Here is a 20,422-nt window from a genome sequence, read left to right as displayed (position 1 = left end):
CATCTGAGAGGAGGGAGAGGAGAACAGCAGAGGTGGCTGGGGCAGGGAGAGTTTTAAAAGTTGCAGTAGCCCTGCTTGCCCTTTTCCCTGTGTTCCTTTCCTTTCTCTGGGCTCCCAGCCCAGCTGAGCTCCATTCCAGCTCCCTCCCCTGGCCACATCCCCTGCTCTGCTGCCCAGCCCCTGTATTAGCCACCCTCTCTGGGAACTGCTGCTGTTCTGGAAGCTGACCTTTGTTAAAACTTCACATCCCTTTCTATTTTGAGGCAGAAGTAAGAGTGGTGCCCTCAAAGAACAAAATGTCAGCTCTTCCCACTGCTCTGCTGCTGGCTCCTGTAGTGCTGCCGAGCAGTGCTGAGAGTTCACTGAGCTCCTTTGCACTGGGGGGCCTGGCAGCTCCCCTTGCTCAGAGTTGAGAGCACAGAGCAGGACACCCAGCTTCAGTGCTGTGAAGGGAAGAGAACAGCTGGGACTGTCCCTGAGCTCTGTGCCAAGGTCAGGCAGTTGCAGGAGAACTGCAGAGCTGGTTTGAGCGAGGTGTAGGTGCATGGCCTTGGGAGAGGGGACTGTGGGATGGGTGCTTAGTTCTGAGGGCTTGTGTTTGTGAGCAGAGCTCTCTTTCTTCATTGTTTTGTTTTCTGTCCCTTAAGAAGTGCTATGTCCATTAGGAAGTGTAACATTCTCTTTCTTAAAAGTTAATGGAATAATAGTTGTATTAAAGAAATACCTGATCTGTCAATTGTCCTCTTACTTGTCAGGATCTACCACCAGGGTTTGGCTGCTCATTCAGGTGAAAAGCAGTAACAGTAGAGTACAAATCTTGCAGGAAGCAATATCAGTGCTTTATAGGCATAATCTTTGTTCTTGATTTTTTTTTTTTCCTTATCACTCTGTTTTTCACTGTACTAAGAAAATTTTGGTTGCTCTAAATGATTTGTGTTTTTTCTCCTGATGGCAGGAGAGTAACAGGATGCCAGACTGTTCTGGATGAAGAGCTGTTAATTCACTTGGTGCCTGGGGGCTGTTTGCACTAGCTCAGTAGTATGATACTTTTTACATACATTTTACAGCTTGATTTTTATTCTGGTGGAAGAATTCTCTGTGTCTAAGTTTGGAGATTTCTGCATCCAACTTCTTCTGCCCTGAAAGTGATACAAATTTTACCCTGTGAACAACAGACAAAATAAGTGCTATAATGCAGTTTTCTTTTGATGTTGCAGGTGCAGCCTCAGCTCCCAGGATCAGTGACTGTAATGATTCATGACTTGTGTCTGGCTTTCCCTGCCCCAGCTGAAGCTGAAATTCATGTGTCTGATATCCAGGAACTGTATGTGCGAGTTGTTGACAAGGTCAGTGCCTTTGAAGCAGCATTAGGAGCTGATCCAGCCTGCCCTGGCTCCCTGTGCTGGTCCTGAACACAGAGGTGGGACATGGACAAGATGCTACAACAGAGAAACAGCCACCATCTCCCTGTGTCTCTGTTTCTCCCTCCCAAATTTACCCCTTTAGGTTATAAGTGTCCCGGAGTATCAGGTATCTGTTCATGTTCTGTGTGGCAGCAATCTCAACTTTTGCATTTACCCAGCAATGTTAATCCATAATTTATATGGACACGCTCACTTACATTTGCTCCTGTTTAAAGTGCATGTGAGCAATTCTTGCAGGAGTGGGTTTTGCCCCAAGGTCATTTTCCATATGTCACATTTTAAAACTGAACAGAAAAAAGTCCAGCTCGTTCCACTTGCCAGCTTGGGTGCGTCTTAAACAAAATAAGTGTTGATATTTCTGGATGTTTTAATTATGCCCTTGCCAGCTGAAGGACCTGAATTCATTCATTTCATTTGACACTAACTCTAGCTGGCAGGGATTAGTCTTTAAAATCAGTGCTAATCTAACCTTGGGGCTCTATCTCCCCTACCCTGTTACAAGTGTAATACAAAATAAAATGAAAACATTTATGCTAATAAGTAAGAGTGGTTTGAATGCAGAATGACTGGATGTGTCTGTTTCAGGTGGAGATTGGAAAAACAGTTAAGGCTTATGTCAGAGTTCTGGATGACTCAAAAAAACCTTTTCCAGCAAAATACTTCCCTGTCATGGACCTCAGTCTAAGAGCAGGATCTCAGATTGTCTCACTTGTGTAAGTGAATGGATTTTTAAATTAATCTGCGAATAAGAATTAGCAAAAAATGAATAAAGGTATGAGGTTGGAGGCACAGTAGTATACAATGACTGAGGGTTTATTTATTTTATTTTTGTGAAGTCTTAATTACTTAGTGTTAAAGGTAAAAAATTATCATTTGTGAGGGAAATCAGCCTGAATGTTGCTGGCTGATGAATGAGACTGCACTCCTCCAGCATGATGTTTGGTGAAGCTTTGCTCATCTTGGAAGCAGTGACTTGGCAATAATGTCAGGTGAGGAGTGCTGTATGAAGGCACCTCTGATGTTATCAAACTCATGGTCTGTCACTTGTTTCATTTTCATTTCGGGTATTTAATGGCACAACAAAGCACAGGTTGCAAAGAGCCATCATGTGTAGAAATGTGATGGTTCCCTTAGCTTTGCTTCACACACAGTCACTTAGCCTTGTGGTAAAGCTGCTGGGCACTAAAGTCCTTTGCTCTGTTATTTGTAATTTCCTCAGTGAATGTCTGTATTTAATGATTCCTTTGCTGCAGCCCCCTCAGGGAGGCTCTGGATGACCACACTGCTGCTTTCCTGGTGCGTGGGATGACCATTGGGCAGACGAGTCTTACGGCAACTGTGGCTGACAGAAGAGGACAGAGAATCAACTCTGCTCCACAGCAGATTGAAGTAAATAATTTCAGATAAAACGTACATAAATAAAGTCTGTGCTACAGTGGAACAGGAATATATAAATTAAGGTTACAGTAATCAGTTTGCCAGGAAATTCATTCTGTCTGGAGGTTGACCTAATGCCAGTCTGTTCCAGATTTAACTGCAAATGATGAGTTAAATTTCTGCATGCTCAATTTACTGTAATTAAGCACCTTAAGACTCAGTTTTACACTTGTACTGCTTTGTGACATAATTTATCTGGTTGAAGGATCCTGAACACAGGTATTCATATTTCTGTTTTAGGTCTTTCCCCCATTTAGACTATTGCCAAGGAAAGTGACCCTCATTATTGGGGCTATGATTCAGGTGAGGCATCTTCTTACATATTTTCTTTATTTTGTAATTTCTGTTGTAAAATGAATATTCATAACTGGATTTTCAGCAGTAGATACTCACCTTGACATTTAGCTGCATTCACACTGAATGGACTTGTGGGACAGGGACTCTGGGCAAGGGCCTGGAGGGACAGGACAAGTGGGAATGGCTTCCAGCCTGACACAGGGCAGGGTTAGGTGGGATATTGGGAAGGAATTGTTCCCTGGGAGAGTGGGCAGGCCCTGGCACAGGGTGCCCAGAGCAGCTGGGGCTGCCCCTGGATCCCTGGCAGTGCCCAAGGCCAGGCTGGACATTGGGGCTGGGAGCAGCCTGGGACAGCGGGAGGTGTCCCTGCCCATGGAACAAGATGAGCTTTAAGGTTCCTTCCAACCCAACCTATTGTGTGTTTCTGTGATGAACACTCCTCCAAACAAGAATAGTTTCATTTTTGAGCCAGCTTCCGTTTTGCTGTATTGCTGGATCAAAGGATTTGTATTTGTTTTTGTCAATGGAGTGTCAGCTTTTCTGGTGTTAAATACCAGCTCAGCATGAATAAATCTGTCAGCTCCATGAAATTAGGCGTGGTAGGCTTGTTGTACAAACTGAAACACAGAGCAGAGCTCCACACAGGCTGGTGAGGAGAAAGAGAGGTGAAGTTTTCTGAGACTTTCTGGAGTGCAGGTAGCATCAGCCTGTGACACCCTCTGAGGTGCAGGGTCCGCTTCTGTGCTCAGCTCACACATCTCCCCAGCTGACATCCTGCAAGGACCAGTGTGCAGGGGGAATAGTCCTTGAGCTGCCCTGGGAAGGTGCAGGCAGTGCTGAAGCCACTGTGGTGCTGAGCAGGGAGGGGCGTGCCCTGTAATGGTGACCAGAACTATCTGAAGGGTTCATTCCTTGTTCTGTGCTGTTGTGACAGATCACTGCTGAAGGAGGCCCCCAGCCTCTCTCCAACATCATTTTCTCCATCAGCAACGAGCACATTGCATCAGTGAACAGCTCTGGGCTGGTCAGAGGAGTGGCCATTGGCAGCGGGGTGGTGACAGGAGTGCTGCAGGCTGTTGATGCAGAGACAGAGAAACTTGTGGCAGTGTCCCAGGTAATGTTTATGGTGCTGTTTGGGGCTGACAGGGGCTCTCTGCCTCATGGCTTTGGCTCTGAAAGGGGACACATAGTCTTTCTGCATGAGCAGTGTTACCTTGTGCACTTCTCTGGTTTCCTGAAGATGGAAACTCAGTGTCCCTTCCTCCCTGGCCTGTGAACTTACACATGTGCTGGCACAGGTGGTACTTGGAATAGGCAGGTAAATCTTGCTGTGCCTTAAACCAGAGTTTCACAGATAACCAGGGAAGCTTTCATGACCAGTCTGGTATCTTCAGGATTGGTTAGTGCATCTAGAAAAGCCCATCTAAAGAAGCCTTTCTAGCACAGCAGAAGGTAGTCCTAGCCTGCATTCCCTCTTAGGTCAGCAGGGTGCAGAAGGCAGCTGTTGCCCAAAGAAAGCACGTTGTCTCCTAAGCTGCAGCAGTCTGTATAGAACACTGTCATCCCTCGTTGTGGTCTGAACCCACCTGGGAGGTGCAAGCAGTGAATCCCTGATACTCCATCAGAATCTGTGTTCTTAGGGTTTCCTGCGGCTGAGTGTGAGGGAGGTGAGCAGGCCTGCAAAGGAGCACAAATCCCTGGGACTTGCATGAGACTCAGAGCAACAGAACTTGGGCCAAATCTTATGACTTCTTCCTTTGAGGTCAGGGCAGCACAGCTGCTGTGAACCACAAAGCTCTGCTGCTTGAAAGGTGTCAGCACAGGCCAAGAGGACACAAAGTAATTTATAAAAAAATATATATATAGCAAAATCTGTGCTCTGTAATGCATGGGCAGCAGCCTGCCCTTAATGGTGTGACAGGAGGGAAAGTGAACTTGAAAGGTAAATCTGCTGCCCAGTGAGGTCCAGGTCTGACCTTTCCTCCCCAGTATATAGCAGGAATAAAATCTGTCAGGAATGTCTGGCTATATGAAGAGGAGGTATCAGTGTCACACATCATCCTTTTATTCTCCGTTGTCGCATTTGGTGCTCTACAATCCTCATTTCCTTCTAACTCTCTCCATGTCTTCCTTTACCTCCTGGGTTTCTTCATCCCTCTTCTGCTGGGGACCCTGGGATCATATCCACTCCTGTCTCTCACCTCTCAGCTCCATCATTCATGTCATCAGTAATTTCAAGCAGAGATTTGTTTTTTCAATTTAGGGGGCATTTTTAAAGGCCTATCAATCAAAAGTTAATGCTTTTATAGTTTTTTACAGTCCTACTGAATTTGTCCATCTGTATTTCCTCTGACAAGTCATGCAAATCATGTGGCAACAGTGATAATGGCACAACAGTGTCTGGAGCCTGAAAGTGAAATCTAGTTTCTGCTTGACAAGTGCTTACAGTTTCTTCCCTTCCTCCTTGCCAGGATAAGGTGGAAGTTGAGGTGGTACAGCTGACAGCTGTCAGAATTCGAGCACCCATTACACGAATGAAAGCTGGTACTCAGGTGAGTTGGTTTGGGATTGGCTTCTGTTGCCTTTACGTGTTGGAGCTGCAGGTTGTGGCCATTCCTGTCACATCATCTGGTGACAGCACTGCAGCTCTGGGAGGAACCATTTTCTTCATAAGGGACCCCATCTCTTGATCAGTGAATTTTAAGTTTAATTCTCTTTGCTGTGGCCAGGTGTGTGGTTTGCATGCTGGCATTACCTAAGCAGGCTGGTTTCTCTCTTTGCAGATGCCAGTTTATGTCATGGGCATCACCAGCAGTCAGACTCCTTTCTCCTTTGGCAGTGCCGTGCCGGGGTTAACGTTCCACTGGTCTGTCACCAAGAGGGACACTCTGGATGTCAGGACAAGGCACAGTGAGGTAAAGGGGGGTGTGTGCAGTGCACGTGCGTGTGCACCTTGGGAGAAGGAAGCGGCCGCATCAGGGCAATGCAGAGGACATTGCTGCCTCCAGTGCCTCAAAATCCAGGCTCAGTTGTCAGCACAGGGTGTGGTGCTTCCTCGGTGCCACTGTCTGGGCTTTCCGTGAGTCAAACTTTAATCCCTTTCTTCTGGCCAAGGCCGCTTTTCAGCTTCCTGCAAACTACAACTTTGCAGTGGATGTTTATGGCAGAGTAAAGGGAAGAACAGGCCTGAAAGTTGTAGTGAAGGTCCTTGATGCTGCAGCCAACCAGTTCTGCAACATGGCAAGGGAGCTGTCCGATGAAATCCAAATTCAGGTAGGATGATTTTCTTCACAGTTCATTTTTAAATATGCATTTCAAAACTGGACTAATGTCTCTATTTGAAGTCGAATTTGAGCCCTTACTGTTGTTTGTATAATGTTCCCCATTTGGGCTCATTCAGTTCATGGGCTCATGGGGGCAGGGGGAGTCTAAAGTAACTCAGGTGAATATGGGGTTCCCAACACCTTTGCCCGTGAGAAATCTGTTTTCATGCTACTTCCGAGTTTAGCCACAGCCCTGGAAATAAATGCTCTTCAGAATAATTTGTAGAAGACACTGGCTCTCCCATTCTTAAATATTCAAGTTCAGTTATCTTTTTTACCATATATATTATACAACGGAAAAAAGAAAGTTGCAGGACTATTTGGTTTTGTTTGTTTTGAAGATTAAATAAATAGAACTAAATTACTGTGTGCACACAACAGTAGGCCAAAATGCCTCTTACTTTCCAGGTGTTTGAAAAACTTCATCTAGTCACTCCCGAGGCAGAAGCAGAGCAGATCTTAATGTCACCAAATTCCTTTATTAAACTCCGGACCAACAGGTCGGTGCTCAGTTTTCATACTGGGATTTGTGTCACCTTTATCCAAACTGTGGGGCAGTTGTGTTTGAAGGGAGCTGTTTCAATCTTTCAGTATCACTGTACATCCATTTAATACACAACTTATCTGCTGGTTCATAGTATCTTATCTGTTCTCTCGGGCTTTGTCAAATCTTGGATTAGATTGTAGTTGGAAAATTCATTCAATATTGGGAACTTTCAGATCCTTTTTTTAAAAGCTGCTGAGCCAGTTAAAGCAGTATCCTGCTGCCTGCTTCCTGTAGAGGTTTTGATGGGTGATTGAGGCTTTGTGGGATATACTTCTGTGTATTTCTTAAACAGAGGCTCTGGCTGGATTTTCAGATTAAAATGTCATTTCCAAATGAGAAATTCTTTTTACATAATCTGTTTTCAAAGACTGACATTTTTGACTCATATCAGGCTTGAAATGTAGTTTTCCGAGCATAATAATGGGCAGATAGAGACAGTAGGACACACACTGAGGGCAAAGCTTTAGAGGCATTTACATTTTAGGGGGAGAGAATGAAACCCTTAGTTTCAGAGAATCCCAGGATGGTTTGTGTTGGAAGACATCCTACATACAGTTTTACACATTTAAGGGGTTCCCTCCTTTCTGTTTTTCTTCAGGGACCGAGTGGCCTCCCTGAGTTACCGTGTCCTGGATGGACCAGATAAAGTGCCTGTTGTGAAAATCGATGAGAGAGGATTCCTTGTCTCCGGGTCTGCGATCGGATTGTCAACAATTGAAGTGGTTTCACAAGAGTTGTTTGGCATCAACCAGACCATTGTAGCTGCTGTTAAGGTGCTGTCAGCTCTTTTCCTCAAGTACATCTTCACTACTGCAACGGGGATTGTTGGCTGCACTTCTTGAACTTCACTTCCGAAAAATGAGCACTGTAGGAATTAATAGTTTTGAGCTTTGAAACTTTGGACATCAGGGAATGTATGCCCATCATCTCTGTTCAAAAAATCCTTGAGCCAAGAACTTCCTGCATCTGGCAACATGAGCCTTGAGATACCCACTGCTCCCCTTCCTCCTATCCCTTTTTACTGTCAGCATCTTTCCTCTGTCCCAGCTGAAGGAGAAAGATGTACAATTGAGTGCTTTAAGTTTTTTCTAAGTCTAACTCCTGTAATCACTGGGAAGTGGCTTGGTGGATTTTTTAAATTTGAATTTTAGTATTTCCCATAATGTTCAGCTTTGCCTGTAGGACAGGGTGTAGGTCTGTCCTCCTGGGTGGGGGATAAAGCAAGAAATGGGGGCCCAGTGTCACTAAAGCCACTCCTGCTGCGAAGTGGTGGCAGTGAATTCTCCAGCTCTGTTACAGATGACCTTGTTTCTTCCCTTGGGCAAGGGAAAGACATCTAATGAGTTTGGGGGTGGCTCAAATGCCATTTAGTCAGCACACTGTGGGACTGAAGGCAGATCTCCCTGTGTGAGTTTGTCCTGTACACAGGATATGGCAGGATGGTGATACAAAGCTCTCTGTAGTAGGACCCATCTCAGTTCAGCATCTTGTACAGCTCATTTGTTTTCCTGTACTTATTACAGCTGTAGTGCCTTTATGGAAATGATATTTTTAACCTCGTGAGGTAACACAGGGCTGCTGGTTCATTTTATGGCTGAAGAGCTGAGAGAGCTTGAGAGGTTTTGCCAAAGGTCATGTCAAAAAACTTGTGACAGAGCTGGAGATGAGGTTGAATCTATTGTGTCATTCTAAGGCAAAGCTCTCTCCTTCACACTGTCCTTCTTTCATAAGGGCTTGTGTTGTCTTTTTACAAGTGTACACAATTAAGAACCAAAGTGCTGCAGCAGCATCACTTAGCACTCAGACCTTCAACTTGGCTCAAAGAAGGACTCTTACATAAGCCAGGGAGGATGGGGGAAGGAGGAGAGAAGGAGTGACAGTGTGCTTAGTGTGGGACCCAGCTAAGCACTTGCCTGGACCAGCTGCACTCAGTACTGTGTTTTATTTTTTTTTAATTAAAAAAAATTCTTCAAAACCTGAGATGCTTTAACAGTAAATGGCTGCTTTCATCAATATTAAATTTAGCAGTTGTCCCTTGTGGGACAGTTGCTGAGATTTTAAAGTAAAACAAGCTTGATAATCTGTCAGGGAAATGGGGTTTTTGTTGGCTTGTAACCACAGCTGGCTGGGCAGAGATTTTAACTGATGGTACCAGCCCGTGGAGCAGACAGTGGGATATACTGATATTCTAGCCCCTTTATTTTTTTTTTTTTTGATTCACCGAAGATGTATTTTGCTTGAGGCCAAATTTGTCCTTTCCTTTTTAAGTTCTGACATGTACATTTTCAGATTGCAGACTTTTATGTTTTAGCTGGGCCTCTTAGGTCAGAAAAAAAGGGATTTTCCTACAAGATAAGCTCGAGGCCTTCTTTTAAAATAGTTTTCTCAATATATTTGAGGAGTTTTGCTTCCTCTATCCTTCCATTATTTATTTTCCCACAGCTGTAACAAAAAGAGCAAGATGTAGTTATTTTTGTTGGGTAATTTTACTCGTTAACCTAGGTAAGTTAATCAAGAGTAGTAATATACTATTTAAAAGCCAAAAGAAGAGGTTGTCAAGTCTTTGTCTTCAGAAAACCTTTCTTCATTGGAGTGTTAGTGCAGAAATGTGGGGGAGTGCACATATGGTTAATGGAGCAGACTCTCCTAAGGAATTTGGAGCAGTTCCCAACTTCTGTCTCGGCTGAGGAGAGGCACCAAGGGAACAAAGCACAGCCTGCTGACCCCTTAGGGTTTGTCAGCTGCCAGCTCTGCCTGGAACAGCTTGGCTTTCTCAACTGGTGCACAACTGGGCAGCAGTGACCATTCCATCCCCTTACTCACACATACATTGAGTTACTCTTCTAATAACTGGGCAATGAGTTGCACCTTTTATTTCAGGAATTATTAGGAGAGAGGTCTAGGGGCCACTTGTTCTCTTGCATATCCAGGGAATCTTAACAGTTTGAATTTATAGGATAGTAACATGTTTTCTGAGGTCTGTGTGTGATACATGTTTCTACACCATTATGGCTTGTTTCAGTTCCCAGTGGTACTAGAAGAGGTTAAGAAATACCAGTGAGGGTACAAAGCAGATAGAGCCAAGCTTTTCTCAGCCAGGACAGGGCAAGGGGAGCACGCAGCAGTGGAACACAGGAAATGCTGTCTGACAGCAGCTTTTACTGGGGTGGCTGTTGAACACAGATTACAGGAGGCTGTGCAGTCTCCATCTGGGGAGATGCCCAAGAGCTGCTTGCACATGCTCCTGGCCAGCTGGCTCTGGGCAGCCCAGCTCGAGTGGGAGGCTGGGCTGGACAGCATCCAGAGGCTCCTTTAAACCTGTAATATGTAGATACTGATCATAACAGCTCCACGTGTTAGTCCTGGCATGTGGCTAAATGCAAATGGCTCATAAAGGAAGCTCTGGATACTTGCATAGTAAGAACCCTTTTAGATTATTTTTATAGAGGAATCATAAAAAGCAATTTAACTTTCCTTCTCACTGCTGATGTTTTTCCAGGTGTGCCCCATCTCCTACCTCAGGATCTCTATGAGGCCCGTTCTGCTCACCCAGAGCAAAGAGGCACTGCTGGCTCTGCCGCTGGGTGTGACACTGACATTTACAGTCCATTTTCATGACAACTCTGGAGATACTTTCCATTCACATAATGCTGTGCTCGACTTTGCCACCAACAGGTGGGTATCTGTCACGGGTGGTTAATTACAGAGAACAAAAAAAGGCCAAACACACATAGAACAAAGGTTGTTCCAAAGATATCAAGTGAAGGTACAGCTTGGGCTGGGATTAGAAAAGCAAGGGGTTTGTTTCTGTGGCCTTCAGAGGCAGTAGCAGGAAGAAGAGTTCCAGTTAGCAATCGATATTCCCTAGCCATAGAAAGCTGCCCAGATAAGCATGATCCCAGTGGGGCCTGCAGGAGTTGTGCTGTGCTCTCAGTGACTCTGAATCATCCCCCTGCACGAAGCAGTGGCCCAGAGAAACAACTGATCCATCAGCATCTGCCTCTCCCAGTGCTGGGTTCCAGTGACTCACTGAGGGCTTATGTAAGGTGGCGAATGTTCTGGATCAGGGGCTGTCTCCTCAGATAGGCTTGTACAGCCTTCCCACAGCAGGAACAAGCCTCAAAAGGCTTTTTGGTCTCTGCCTCACAGAAGAAGTGTTGTAAACCAGCCTCCTATGGTCTTCAGTAAAATACCACTGATGCTGTTACTGTAACATGGCTTGTTTTGTGCAGAGCACCTTGCACTTACAACACACTGATCACGATGAAAAAGGAAAAAGGGGTTGAATCCAAGATTTTCTCTTCTCTTACCTCAGTGAAGAAATTTCTGTGGCTTCCACGCACCCCTGAGCTAACCCTGCCCTGCCTTGCACTGCAGAGCTGCTCCAGCACAGGGCTCATTATGGGCCTAGAGAGGCACTGCTGGCAGCCTGGGCTGCAGCACTGTGGGGACCCAGCTGTGCTGCTGCCAGTGTCATGCAGTGGCCCTGCCTGGTGACAGTCCGTGCCGGGTGCTCCGTGTGTTGCTGTGTTTGGGAGTGCTGAATCTGGGTAAATACCAGAACTGGCAATCCAATGGCATTGTTATCTCTGGGAAGTTGCTTATTGGTGTTCCAGTTTCTTGGCTTTCTAACTCCCTTGAGACAAGGGAAAAGAGACAGATTATGTCATTCTAAAGCTCTAGAATTCTTACCATTAAGGAGTAGTTTTCATGCATAATTATGACTTCAGTATTTCCTTGGCGTAGTGGTGAACTGAGAACCGAAATTTGCCTCAGTGGCACCTAAATAATTTTTATAATTTCCTTACTTCGTTGGACTTTGTTAGATGACTGTTGCTGAAAACAAGCAGTCAGCTGTCTGAAAGGGGTGTGACACCTCTCCTGCTGGAGAGATAATGACATTACCAAGCTTGCCTTCACACAGCAGCACTTCTTTTTGTGTGCAGAGACGACTTCGTGCAGATCGCCAAGGGAGCCACCAACGACACCTTTGTGGTCCGGACCGTGAACGTGGGGCTGACCCTGCTCAGGGTGTGGGATGCAGAGCACAGTGGCACTGCAGACTACATCCCACTGCCTGTCCAACATGCCATTTTCCCAGAGCTCCCAGGTGTGGTGGTGGGGGATGTCCTCTGCCTGAGGACCTCGCTGACAGCCCAGGAAGGTGAGTGGCCTCCAGCTGTGTGGGTTAGCAGCTATTCCCTGGGACAGCAGCATGACTCTGGCTCATTCTCAGCAAAACTAAATGCATAATTTATCATGTTTGTTCAGAACCAAATGTCACTGTTCTTGTTAATGATAAAAATAGGTTTGATCAACTCCTCTAATTTTAATTGCACCTTGCAATATGTCTCTTGTACTGAATTTCTGACTGCATACTTCAGACATTTCTATTCCATTAGCTGGAAAGGCTTGTTTCTGTGGGACTCCTGCAGAGTCAGGACTGCCTTCACTCACTGTGTTTCTTGGTATTAATGGGCTTTTGTCAGAATAACTGCAGGTCAGTTTGGTGTTGGGCTGCCAGCCTTCCACCACGAGCCCCTAGAGTGTGGTTTCTGTGCATCCCCTGTGCCGCCTGGCAGTGGCACATGCAGACACCAGCATGGTTCCTGGGCAGTGGCACTCACAGGCACCACTCTGGTGTCTGTGCACTGGGAGGTGTGTGCCCAGCCTGGCAGTGGCACTCACAGGCACCACTCTGGTGTCTGTGCACTGGGAGGTGTGTGCCCAGCCTGGCAGTGGCACTCACAGGCACCACTCTGGTGTCTGTGCCCTGGGAGGTGTGTGCCCAGCCTGGCAGTGGCACTCACAGGCACTGGAGTGCCCAGGAAATGCTGCAGTTGGCAGCAGGGTGTTGAGCAGTGCCCCCATGGTGTCTTCCAGGCCTGCCGGGCGTGTGGAGCTCCTCCTCAAGTGCTCTTCTCATGGACTCCAAGACTGGCGTGGCCCTGGCAAGGGACTCTGGGATGGTCACTGTCTACTATGAGATCCCTGGGTTACTGAAAACCTACAGAGAGGTGAGGCACTGTTCAGTTGCTGCAGAGGTTGGTTTGTTTGGGGTGGACCCTCACCAAAGTGTATTCTATGGGATTTTTCTTTTGGTACAAATACTTAGAAATGTTCTTTTAGGAATGCAAGTGGTTGGAAAGTATTTGGTATGTGTCCAAAAACATCACGGGTTTTTTTAAACATCTGGGCTCAGGAGGAAAATGTAGCAAAACAGTTTTGATTTTTCACCTTTACTGTTCTTATATTGTACATTTTGATTCCTTTGTTGGCTAAGTTGTTCCCAGGTGCTAACCAATTTTTGATAATGGCTGCTTTTATGAATGAAGCTTCACTGCAGGTTGAGATGCCAGCAAGAACTTTCTGAAGTGTTGTGCCATGCATCACTGATCAGAAGTACTCCATTAAATTATTTTGTTTATCTGCAATGCAATCGTACTGTTGACACAATTCACTGCATCAGCCAGCATAAGCACTAGACATTCTTTTAAAATTAAATTTAGACATAGAGCTTTATGCATATTAACTTCTGGGTGTTGGGTAGGAAGACAAAATGTTTTTGCTAGCTTAAATTGCTTGTAAAGGCAGTTTCTAATATTAGAGAAATGTGGGATTTCAAAAAAAAAACATGACCTCATGGAGTCTTTCACAACCAATCCAGTCTGGTTTTGCTGTAATTTTTGGTAACAGTGTGCTTCATCCTTTTTTTCAGATCATGATTAGTGCACCTCAGAGGACCACAGCAATGCATGCCAGTGGCATGCAAACAAGCTTGCAGGGAGTGGCAGCCTCCAAAGTCATAGTTTCAATTGGGGAAACAAATAAAAATTTGAAAGGTATGATAAAAAATATTTATGCTTATGGTTTATTGTGTGTTTATGGATTCATGATAGGTGGCTTTGGTTTGTGTTATGGGGTTTTTGTTGTTTAAAGGTTTGTGAAACTGGGGTAACAAGATCCCCAGGAACCTCAAGTGGCTTTGCAGAGTCCCAGGAGCTCTAGAAGCCATGGGACAGAATTTGGAAGGTGTTCTGAGGTACTATTAATACTTTACAACTAATAAGATCAGTAGATTTCAATAGAAGTACCATTTTTGATCATATAAAAGTTAATGGGCAGTCAGCTAATTGCTTATATGTTTAATTGCAAATGCCTTCTTGGAGTTGTTACATTTTCTTACTTAGTTACCATCCTTAAATCTTTCACAGAACTTATCAGTGATTAGAATCAATACAAAGATGAAGCATCATAATGTGTCCTCTATTTAATAAGCTGTATTTTGTGTGATTATAGATCATTTTAGCTTCTAGCTTAACAATTAGCACTTGTTCCAATAGTATTTTATTTTGCCATAAGTAAATTATTAGCCTACCAGAAAATCATCTTGCCAGATACTAAAATCTAAATCAAGGCTTCCAGCATCATATAAGTTATTCAAGAGACATCCGAGCTGAAAATTCTCTCCAGCTTATTCTTTCCTGTAAATAAATTATTCCTGTCAAGAAAACCCCACAACATATAAAATTTTCATTGCTGTCTCTTTGGGATTAGACCTGAGCAAGGACAGCTGTCTGTGATTTCCAATTATTTAAGATCTTCATAACCTTGTGAAACTATTTCAGAAGGTGGTAGAATAACCCAATAGTACAAGCCATGATTTTGCTTTTAATTAATTAAAATTAATTAGTTACAATTTTGTTCTGTAATTAATTAGAGATTGTTTTTTTCCTTCCCCCTAGGGGAGTGTTCTCCTGCTCAGACCGAAGCCATTGCTGAGTTACAACCCCAGTCCATTATCAGTTGCCATCTCGATTTCAACAGCGATGTCTTTGACTTCCCAGCACAGGATATTTTTGTGGCAGAACCTGGATTTGATGCAGTTTCAGGTAAGATGTGACAAGATGCCACACTGCAGACAAACACAAGCATCATGGGTTGGGTTGGAGGGACCTTCAAGCCCAGTCAGCAGGGACGCCTTCCACTATCCCAGGCTGCTCCAAGCCCCTGGCCTTGGACACTTGCAGGGATCCAGGGGCAGCCACAGCTTCTCTGGGCACCCTGTGCCAGGGCCTGCCCACCCTCACAGGGAGGAATTTCTTCTTAACATCTAATCTAAACCTCTTCTTCCTTCTGAAGCCTCTGAGCCTGTGTAGGACCTCAGGCCTCAGTGAGTTGTTCACATGGGCACTTCTTGTTTCAGTAGGGTTTTCTGCCTGTGACAAAAACTTGTGTTGGTTTTCAGAGAAAGCCAGAAGTCAGTCGCAGCCCATTTCATGTTTTTCAGAGTTTTTGTAGTAAGTCAAAGTAACAAAGGAGCACTCAGGTGACAAATATTCCAAAAGTGGGATGTACCCCCAAAACATCATGAATGGGGTCTTAAAAGGGGGGGAAATTGCCACATACTGTGGAGGTGGAAATAAAATTGTGCAAGTCTACAGAATGTGTTAATGCTTCAAAAGTATAATGTGGTTTAGAACAGAGCCAAACCACCACGGGTTGTACGTAAAGAACATTAATTATCTGTTAGATTCAACCCTGCACTCATTGTGTAAACCCTATTCTATCCTGCATGTGTGTCTGTTACTTAGGGGAAGAAAATAAGGGGAAAACATGCACCTGGCAAGTTCTCCTTGTTACTGATGCTTTTTATCTTCTATTCTCAGGGAAGTTTTTACTACCTCTGCTGCTAATAACAGATTAATTGGTCCCATATGAGACTAGAAACATGGTGAATATATAACTTTTAAAGGAGCTTTTATAAATAAACTACCATCTTCACAGACTTGATGATGGTGATGGTAGCTAGCTAAAATTTTAACACTAGTTGAAAAGAATATGAAATAGGATGTTCAGTCTTGTTTTCAGTAAAGCCTTTCAATATTAGCATAAATGTTATGTTCAAAGTGGAACTGAGTGTCACTGGCATATTAAAATAAAATGTGACTGGAAGTTACCAGCTTAGTGTTTTTTTCATGATGTTCAGTTTGGGACAAGGAATAATTCTGTAGTTGTGGTGCTGGGATTGTGATGTTTGCCAATAGACTCACTGTCCCAGTCATCCACCATCTACACACTCCTCATCATGCTGCTGCTTGAGTTTTACCACTTTTTTAGCTTTTCTCTAAAGATGTCCCAGAGATCTCGCTGTGCATGGAAAAGAACCCTTAAAGGTGAGCAATTAATAGCCCAAGCTGTCTTGTTCCTGCAGGACACTACACGTGCTCCATCAGGATGCACAACCTCACTGACAAGCAGCTGAAGCACCTGAGCAGGAGCAAAGCCATGCTGAGGGTCACGGCCTCAGTGCGGGGCAGCGCCGTGCCCGGGGAGCAGCTGGGCACAGAGGTGCCCTTCAGTCGCTGGTTCTATGCTGACCAGGCTGAGATGCTGCTGAGCAACCAGGACGTGAGCTCCGTCCTGAAAATCTTTGGTGCCAGTGAAATCCTGGATAGCCTGGAGGTGAGTGCGTTGCCAGAAAGTGTCTCAGTACAGCTGAAAGCATTTTGAACTGTCACATGCAGCTTTCTAATGCAAGGCATTCCCTGCCATCTTTACCATGTCAAGATTTGTTCCTGAGATGATTTGGAAATACTCATCTTGGAATGTGTTCTTCCTCAGTGTCCACTTTTCACAGAATAGTTTGGGTTGGAAGGGACCCTAAAGCTCATCCTGTCCCAATGTGCTGCCATGGGCAGGGATGCCACTCACTCACTGGGTCAGGTTGCTCAGGGGCCCGTCCAGCCTGGCCCTGGGGTTTTGGGGTAGTACAGGTGTGTCAGGCTCACCTGGGTGTGCAGCCCGGCATGTGTGAACCAGCTCATGGGTCAGGAAGCAGAAACCCACCTGACCCCTGTGGCAGGGGGAGGTTCTTGACCAAATATGTGTGTGAGTGACTGCCCATGGTTCACACAGCTCAGTAAGGGCCCTTGGATTTTGGCTGTGTGGGGTTAGCCCAGACCTATGGAAAGGGCAGGTAAGAGGGTTATTCACCCTTGGCAATAACCAGGGGGAAATGCTGCAGGTGGCACTGTAAAGGTACACCTGACTCCTCTTGAGGGGTGAATTGCTCGGTGTTTCTGTGAAATCACCCACTGCTGGCACGTGGCGTGGAAGGTGGAGATGTGCTGTGCTGTCCCAAGCAGTCTGGTTCAGGCTGGCTGTTCCCTCTGCAGGTGAAGTGCGAGTCTCCAGCAGTGAAGGTGTTGGAGAAGGAGAAGTCCCATGGGCTGCCCAGTTACGTGGTGTACACTGTGAGCCTGGCTGATCCCAGAGTTCCCAGCCAGGGCTCCCTGTCCACCACTCTGACTGTCTCCAGTCCCATGACGGACCAGTCCATCTCTATCCCAGTGACAGTGATCTACCTGAGTGACAGAACCACTGCACCAATGAGATGTAAGTTTATCTCTGCACTCCATATGCCAGAAGAAACCTTTAGCTTCTACTGGTGTTCACGAGGTTATAAACTTCAGTGTGGCAGCTGACGTTACCAGTGACATGTGAGCAGCTCTCTCTGGCCAGAAGCCTGGAATACATTTACTCATTGTGACTGAAGTTGAACATATTTTTCTTGGGGTCAGCCTAGAATACTCCAAGTTGGCATAACTATACCAGTGCTGTAGTGTCTGAAAGGAATTTTTCTTGTTGTTTACTCCCAAGCATGCCATGCTATTTTGAAAACAGGTTAGCATTTTGGGGCTGAGAAAGTAAAGAACTCACTTAAGTCATTGTAAATAGAATCACAGAATTCCAGAAGGGTCTAGGCTGAAGGAACCTTGAAGCTCATCTCTTAAACCGTGGGCAGGGACATTTGACTAGACCAGTTTGCTCCAAGCCCCATCCAGCCTGGCCTTGAAGACTTCCAGGGATGAACAGCCACAACCTCAATCAACATTTTAAGCTGTTACTGGCAAATTTTGAAGATTGCACTGGAAATAGTCCCTAGAATCAAAGTTGTGTTACCTAAGTTGATTACACTTATTTGCTATAAATTAAACTTTGGTTATTTCAGTTTAAGAACTGTTAACTCTTGAATCAGATTGCTTTTTTAACTCAATATTGCCTTCTCTTAATCAATTCTGCAGATGAAGCCACTCTCTTCCAGCAGTTTGTTGAGTCTTACCAGGTGATGATCTTCACACTTTTTGCACTCTTAGCAGGGACAGCTGTTATGATCATAGGTAAGAGAAGGAAAGATTGTGCAAGTATTTTTTTTCCATAGCTTCTTACAATGTGTTAGCTCTAAGTTAAAAGGGAGTAATTGCCATGTGAAATGATTTTGGTTTGGTGTTCAACTGTCTTGCAGCCTACCATGCATTTTTCTCGCCGAATGGACAGCACAATCAGCCAGTAATTCACTCAAGGACAAGTCTTCAGCACACCCCTAACAGTAAGCAGTTGTCACTGAGTTAGAAGCTAATTAATTGATTAATGTGGCCATTGCACTGGAATTGAATGTAGGAGGGTCTATAATCAAGACTGGCAATGAAAAATAATTCACATTCTTACGGATGTGGTTAAGTTACGGTGAGCTGCAGGCCTGGTTGTAAACACGTGCCTGATGCTTCAGATAAAATAAGGCAAGTCCAGGTGCATGTCACTTGCTGAGGGGAAATGTATTAAACAGTCCTGAACAGGAAGACCTACAAACCTGTAAGATACCTTTTCAAGAGGCAATAAGCTAAAGGGATGACTTCACTTTGAATGGGTCATTAGATTCACTGCCAGTGTTCCGCAGGTATCAACAGCAGTTACTCGTTTGTTTCTTCCTTCTCCCACCATTCCCGAGTCTGATTGTTGTTTTCTCCTTCCCACGTTTCAGGTTCCATTGTGTCACCTGCACATTCCTTCAGCTCCCAGTCCTCGAGCAGGCAGACGAGCCCCTCAGCCACGCTCTGGAGCACGGGTTATGCCTCTCGGTAGAGGCAGCAGGACTGCTCATGCTGGCAAATAAAAATGAAACAACTCAGTGCCTTAGTAAATTCAACAACTTCAGCAGTTGTGATGTAATTCACGTTTGCTCTGGAATATAACTAGGTCCTTAATTTATTTATTTTTTTTAATATTTAGGGCTCTTTGAATTTATTTTTTTATGTCAGCGCTTCAGTTCTCAGAACCTTGTTTTATCTCTTGTTTTTTGCTGCCTGCACAAAAAGCAATGTTTATGCTAATTTGGCTTTCTTGCACTCTTCAAGCAACTAGAAGTTATATCTAAGTTAGAGTGATAACAGTTTTTTAATTTACTTTTTGTAAAACTTAAATTTCTTTTTAATGAACTTTTTGTAAAAGGGAAATTAGAAAAACAGGTGAAATATGAGCCAAAAATTTGAAGGATTGTATATTTCAAAGAACTAGTTTTTGTTTTGCGTTCCAAAATCTCAGGAATGTATTGCACTGATAAGTGTTCTTATGTTTAGCCTTACACTGGGATTCATCAGCACAATATGCTGGTTTAGCATGAGGAATGCTGGAACAACTGTGAATAATCTGGAGGTTTTTTACAACAACAATAATAAAAAAAAAAAAAAGAAACCCAAAACTTAGTGTGGCTTCCTTTGGGTACAACTGCAGTATTCCTTGGTACTGTAAGCACTTTTTTGAACTGGTAATGTGAAAGCATGTGCCTTCTAAGTGGACCTTTCTTCTGGTAGGAATCCTTTATTGTGAGGATACAATCACATCCCAGTCACTTTTATTTGTATGCAGGGTTTTGCAGCTATCTGATAAGGCTTTTGTTTACATATAACAAGGATCCCAGTTTTAACTGTGAATTCTATTCTGGCTGTCTGAACTCTCCTAAGGACCATAAGGAAAGTGAAATAACAAAATACTTCATGCAAAATACTTTGTGTGCAGAACTATGCAGGCAAATAGATGAATGGAATGCAGACCCAGTGCATGGCATAGAGTTTTGGTTTCACACAGTGTTACAAAAAAAGGATTGTTACATGTAATTGTATTGAGTCTTGTTGAACTTCCTGCCTAGTTTTGGAGAAACTGTGCCTTAAGTGCTAGTGCTATTTAAAATGGTCAGTTTGGATGTAGATAATCATTTGAATCTGTATTAAAGCTTTTTAAGATTCCTTTATTTTGCCATTGATGAATTTTCTTGTGGTTTGGCTATTCAGAATCTAGCACTGGACTGTATTATTTGAATCTGTATTATTTAATAAAGCTTTTTAAGATTATTTTGCTGTTGATGAATTTTCTTGTGGTTTGGCTGTTCAGAATTTAGCACTGGGCTTTTATTTGAACTTCACTTCCTACAGCCCCTCACTGTTTGCAATCATGATTTTCCAATCTTAATTTTCACTTTTGTTGACAATGTAATGTTTTTAATTATTTTGACAGTTTTTCAACTAGTATTTGTTGTCAGGGATTTCTCCCAGTTT

General features: G+C 44.2%; 1 protein-coding gene across 2 annotated transcripts in view; it reads left to right on the top strand.

Annotated features, from left to right (window-relative positions):
- The window catches only part of NUP210 (nucleoporin 210), a 51,538-nt gene extending 31,320 nt beyond the window's left edge, over positions 1–20,218 (top strand). For both annotated transcript variants that reach the window (XM_048315917.1, XM_048315916.1), the window contains exons 21-40: positions 1,218–1,346; positions 2,010–2,137; positions 2,678–2,813; positions 3,102–3,164; positions 4,093–4,272; positions 5,630–5,710; positions 5,942–6,073; positions 6,273–6,431; positions 6,890–6,981; positions 7,627–7,801; positions 10,528–10,703; positions 11,975–12,192; positions 12,912–13,045; positions 13,747–13,870; positions 14,774–14,920; positions 16,243–16,493; positions 17,207–17,426; positions 18,116–18,211; positions 18,337–18,420; positions 18,853–20,218. In XM_048315917.1, the coding sequence (XP_048171874.1) occupies positions 1,218–1,346; positions 2,010–2,137; positions 2,678–2,813; positions 3,102–3,164; positions 4,093–4,272; positions 5,630–5,710; positions 5,942–6,073; positions 6,273–6,431; positions 6,890–6,981; positions 7,627–7,801; positions 10,528–10,703; positions 11,975–12,192; positions 12,912–13,045; positions 13,747–13,870; positions 14,774–14,920; positions 16,243–16,493; positions 17,207–17,426; positions 18,116–18,211; positions 18,337–18,420; positions 18,853–18,953 (2,826 nt within the window). In that variant the 3' untranslated portion in view covers positions 18,954–20,218. The remainder of the gene's footprint in view (positions 1–1,217; positions 1,347–2,009; positions 2,138–2,677; positions 2,814–3,101; positions 3,165–4,092; positions 4,273–5,629; positions 5,711–5,941; positions 6,074–6,272; positions 6,432–6,889; positions 6,982–7,626; positions 7,802–10,527; positions 10,704–11,974; positions 12,193–12,911; positions 13,046–13,746; positions 13,871–14,773; positions 14,921–16,242; positions 16,494–17,206; positions 17,427–18,115; positions 18,212–18,336; positions 18,421–18,852) is intronic.
- The last annotated feature ends 204 nt before the right edge of the window (positions 20,219–20,422 follow it).

The sequence above is a fragment of the Corvus hawaiiensis genome, chromosome 11 (assembly GCF_020740725.1).
Source record: "Corvus hawaiiensis isolate bCorHaw1 chromosome 11, bCorHaw1.pri.cur, whole genome shotgun sequence".
NCBI lineage: Eukaryota > Metazoa > Chordata > Aves > Passeriformes > Corvidae > Corvus > Corvus hawaiiensis.
This window is presented reverse-complemented; position numbering and strand designations above follow the sequence as displayed.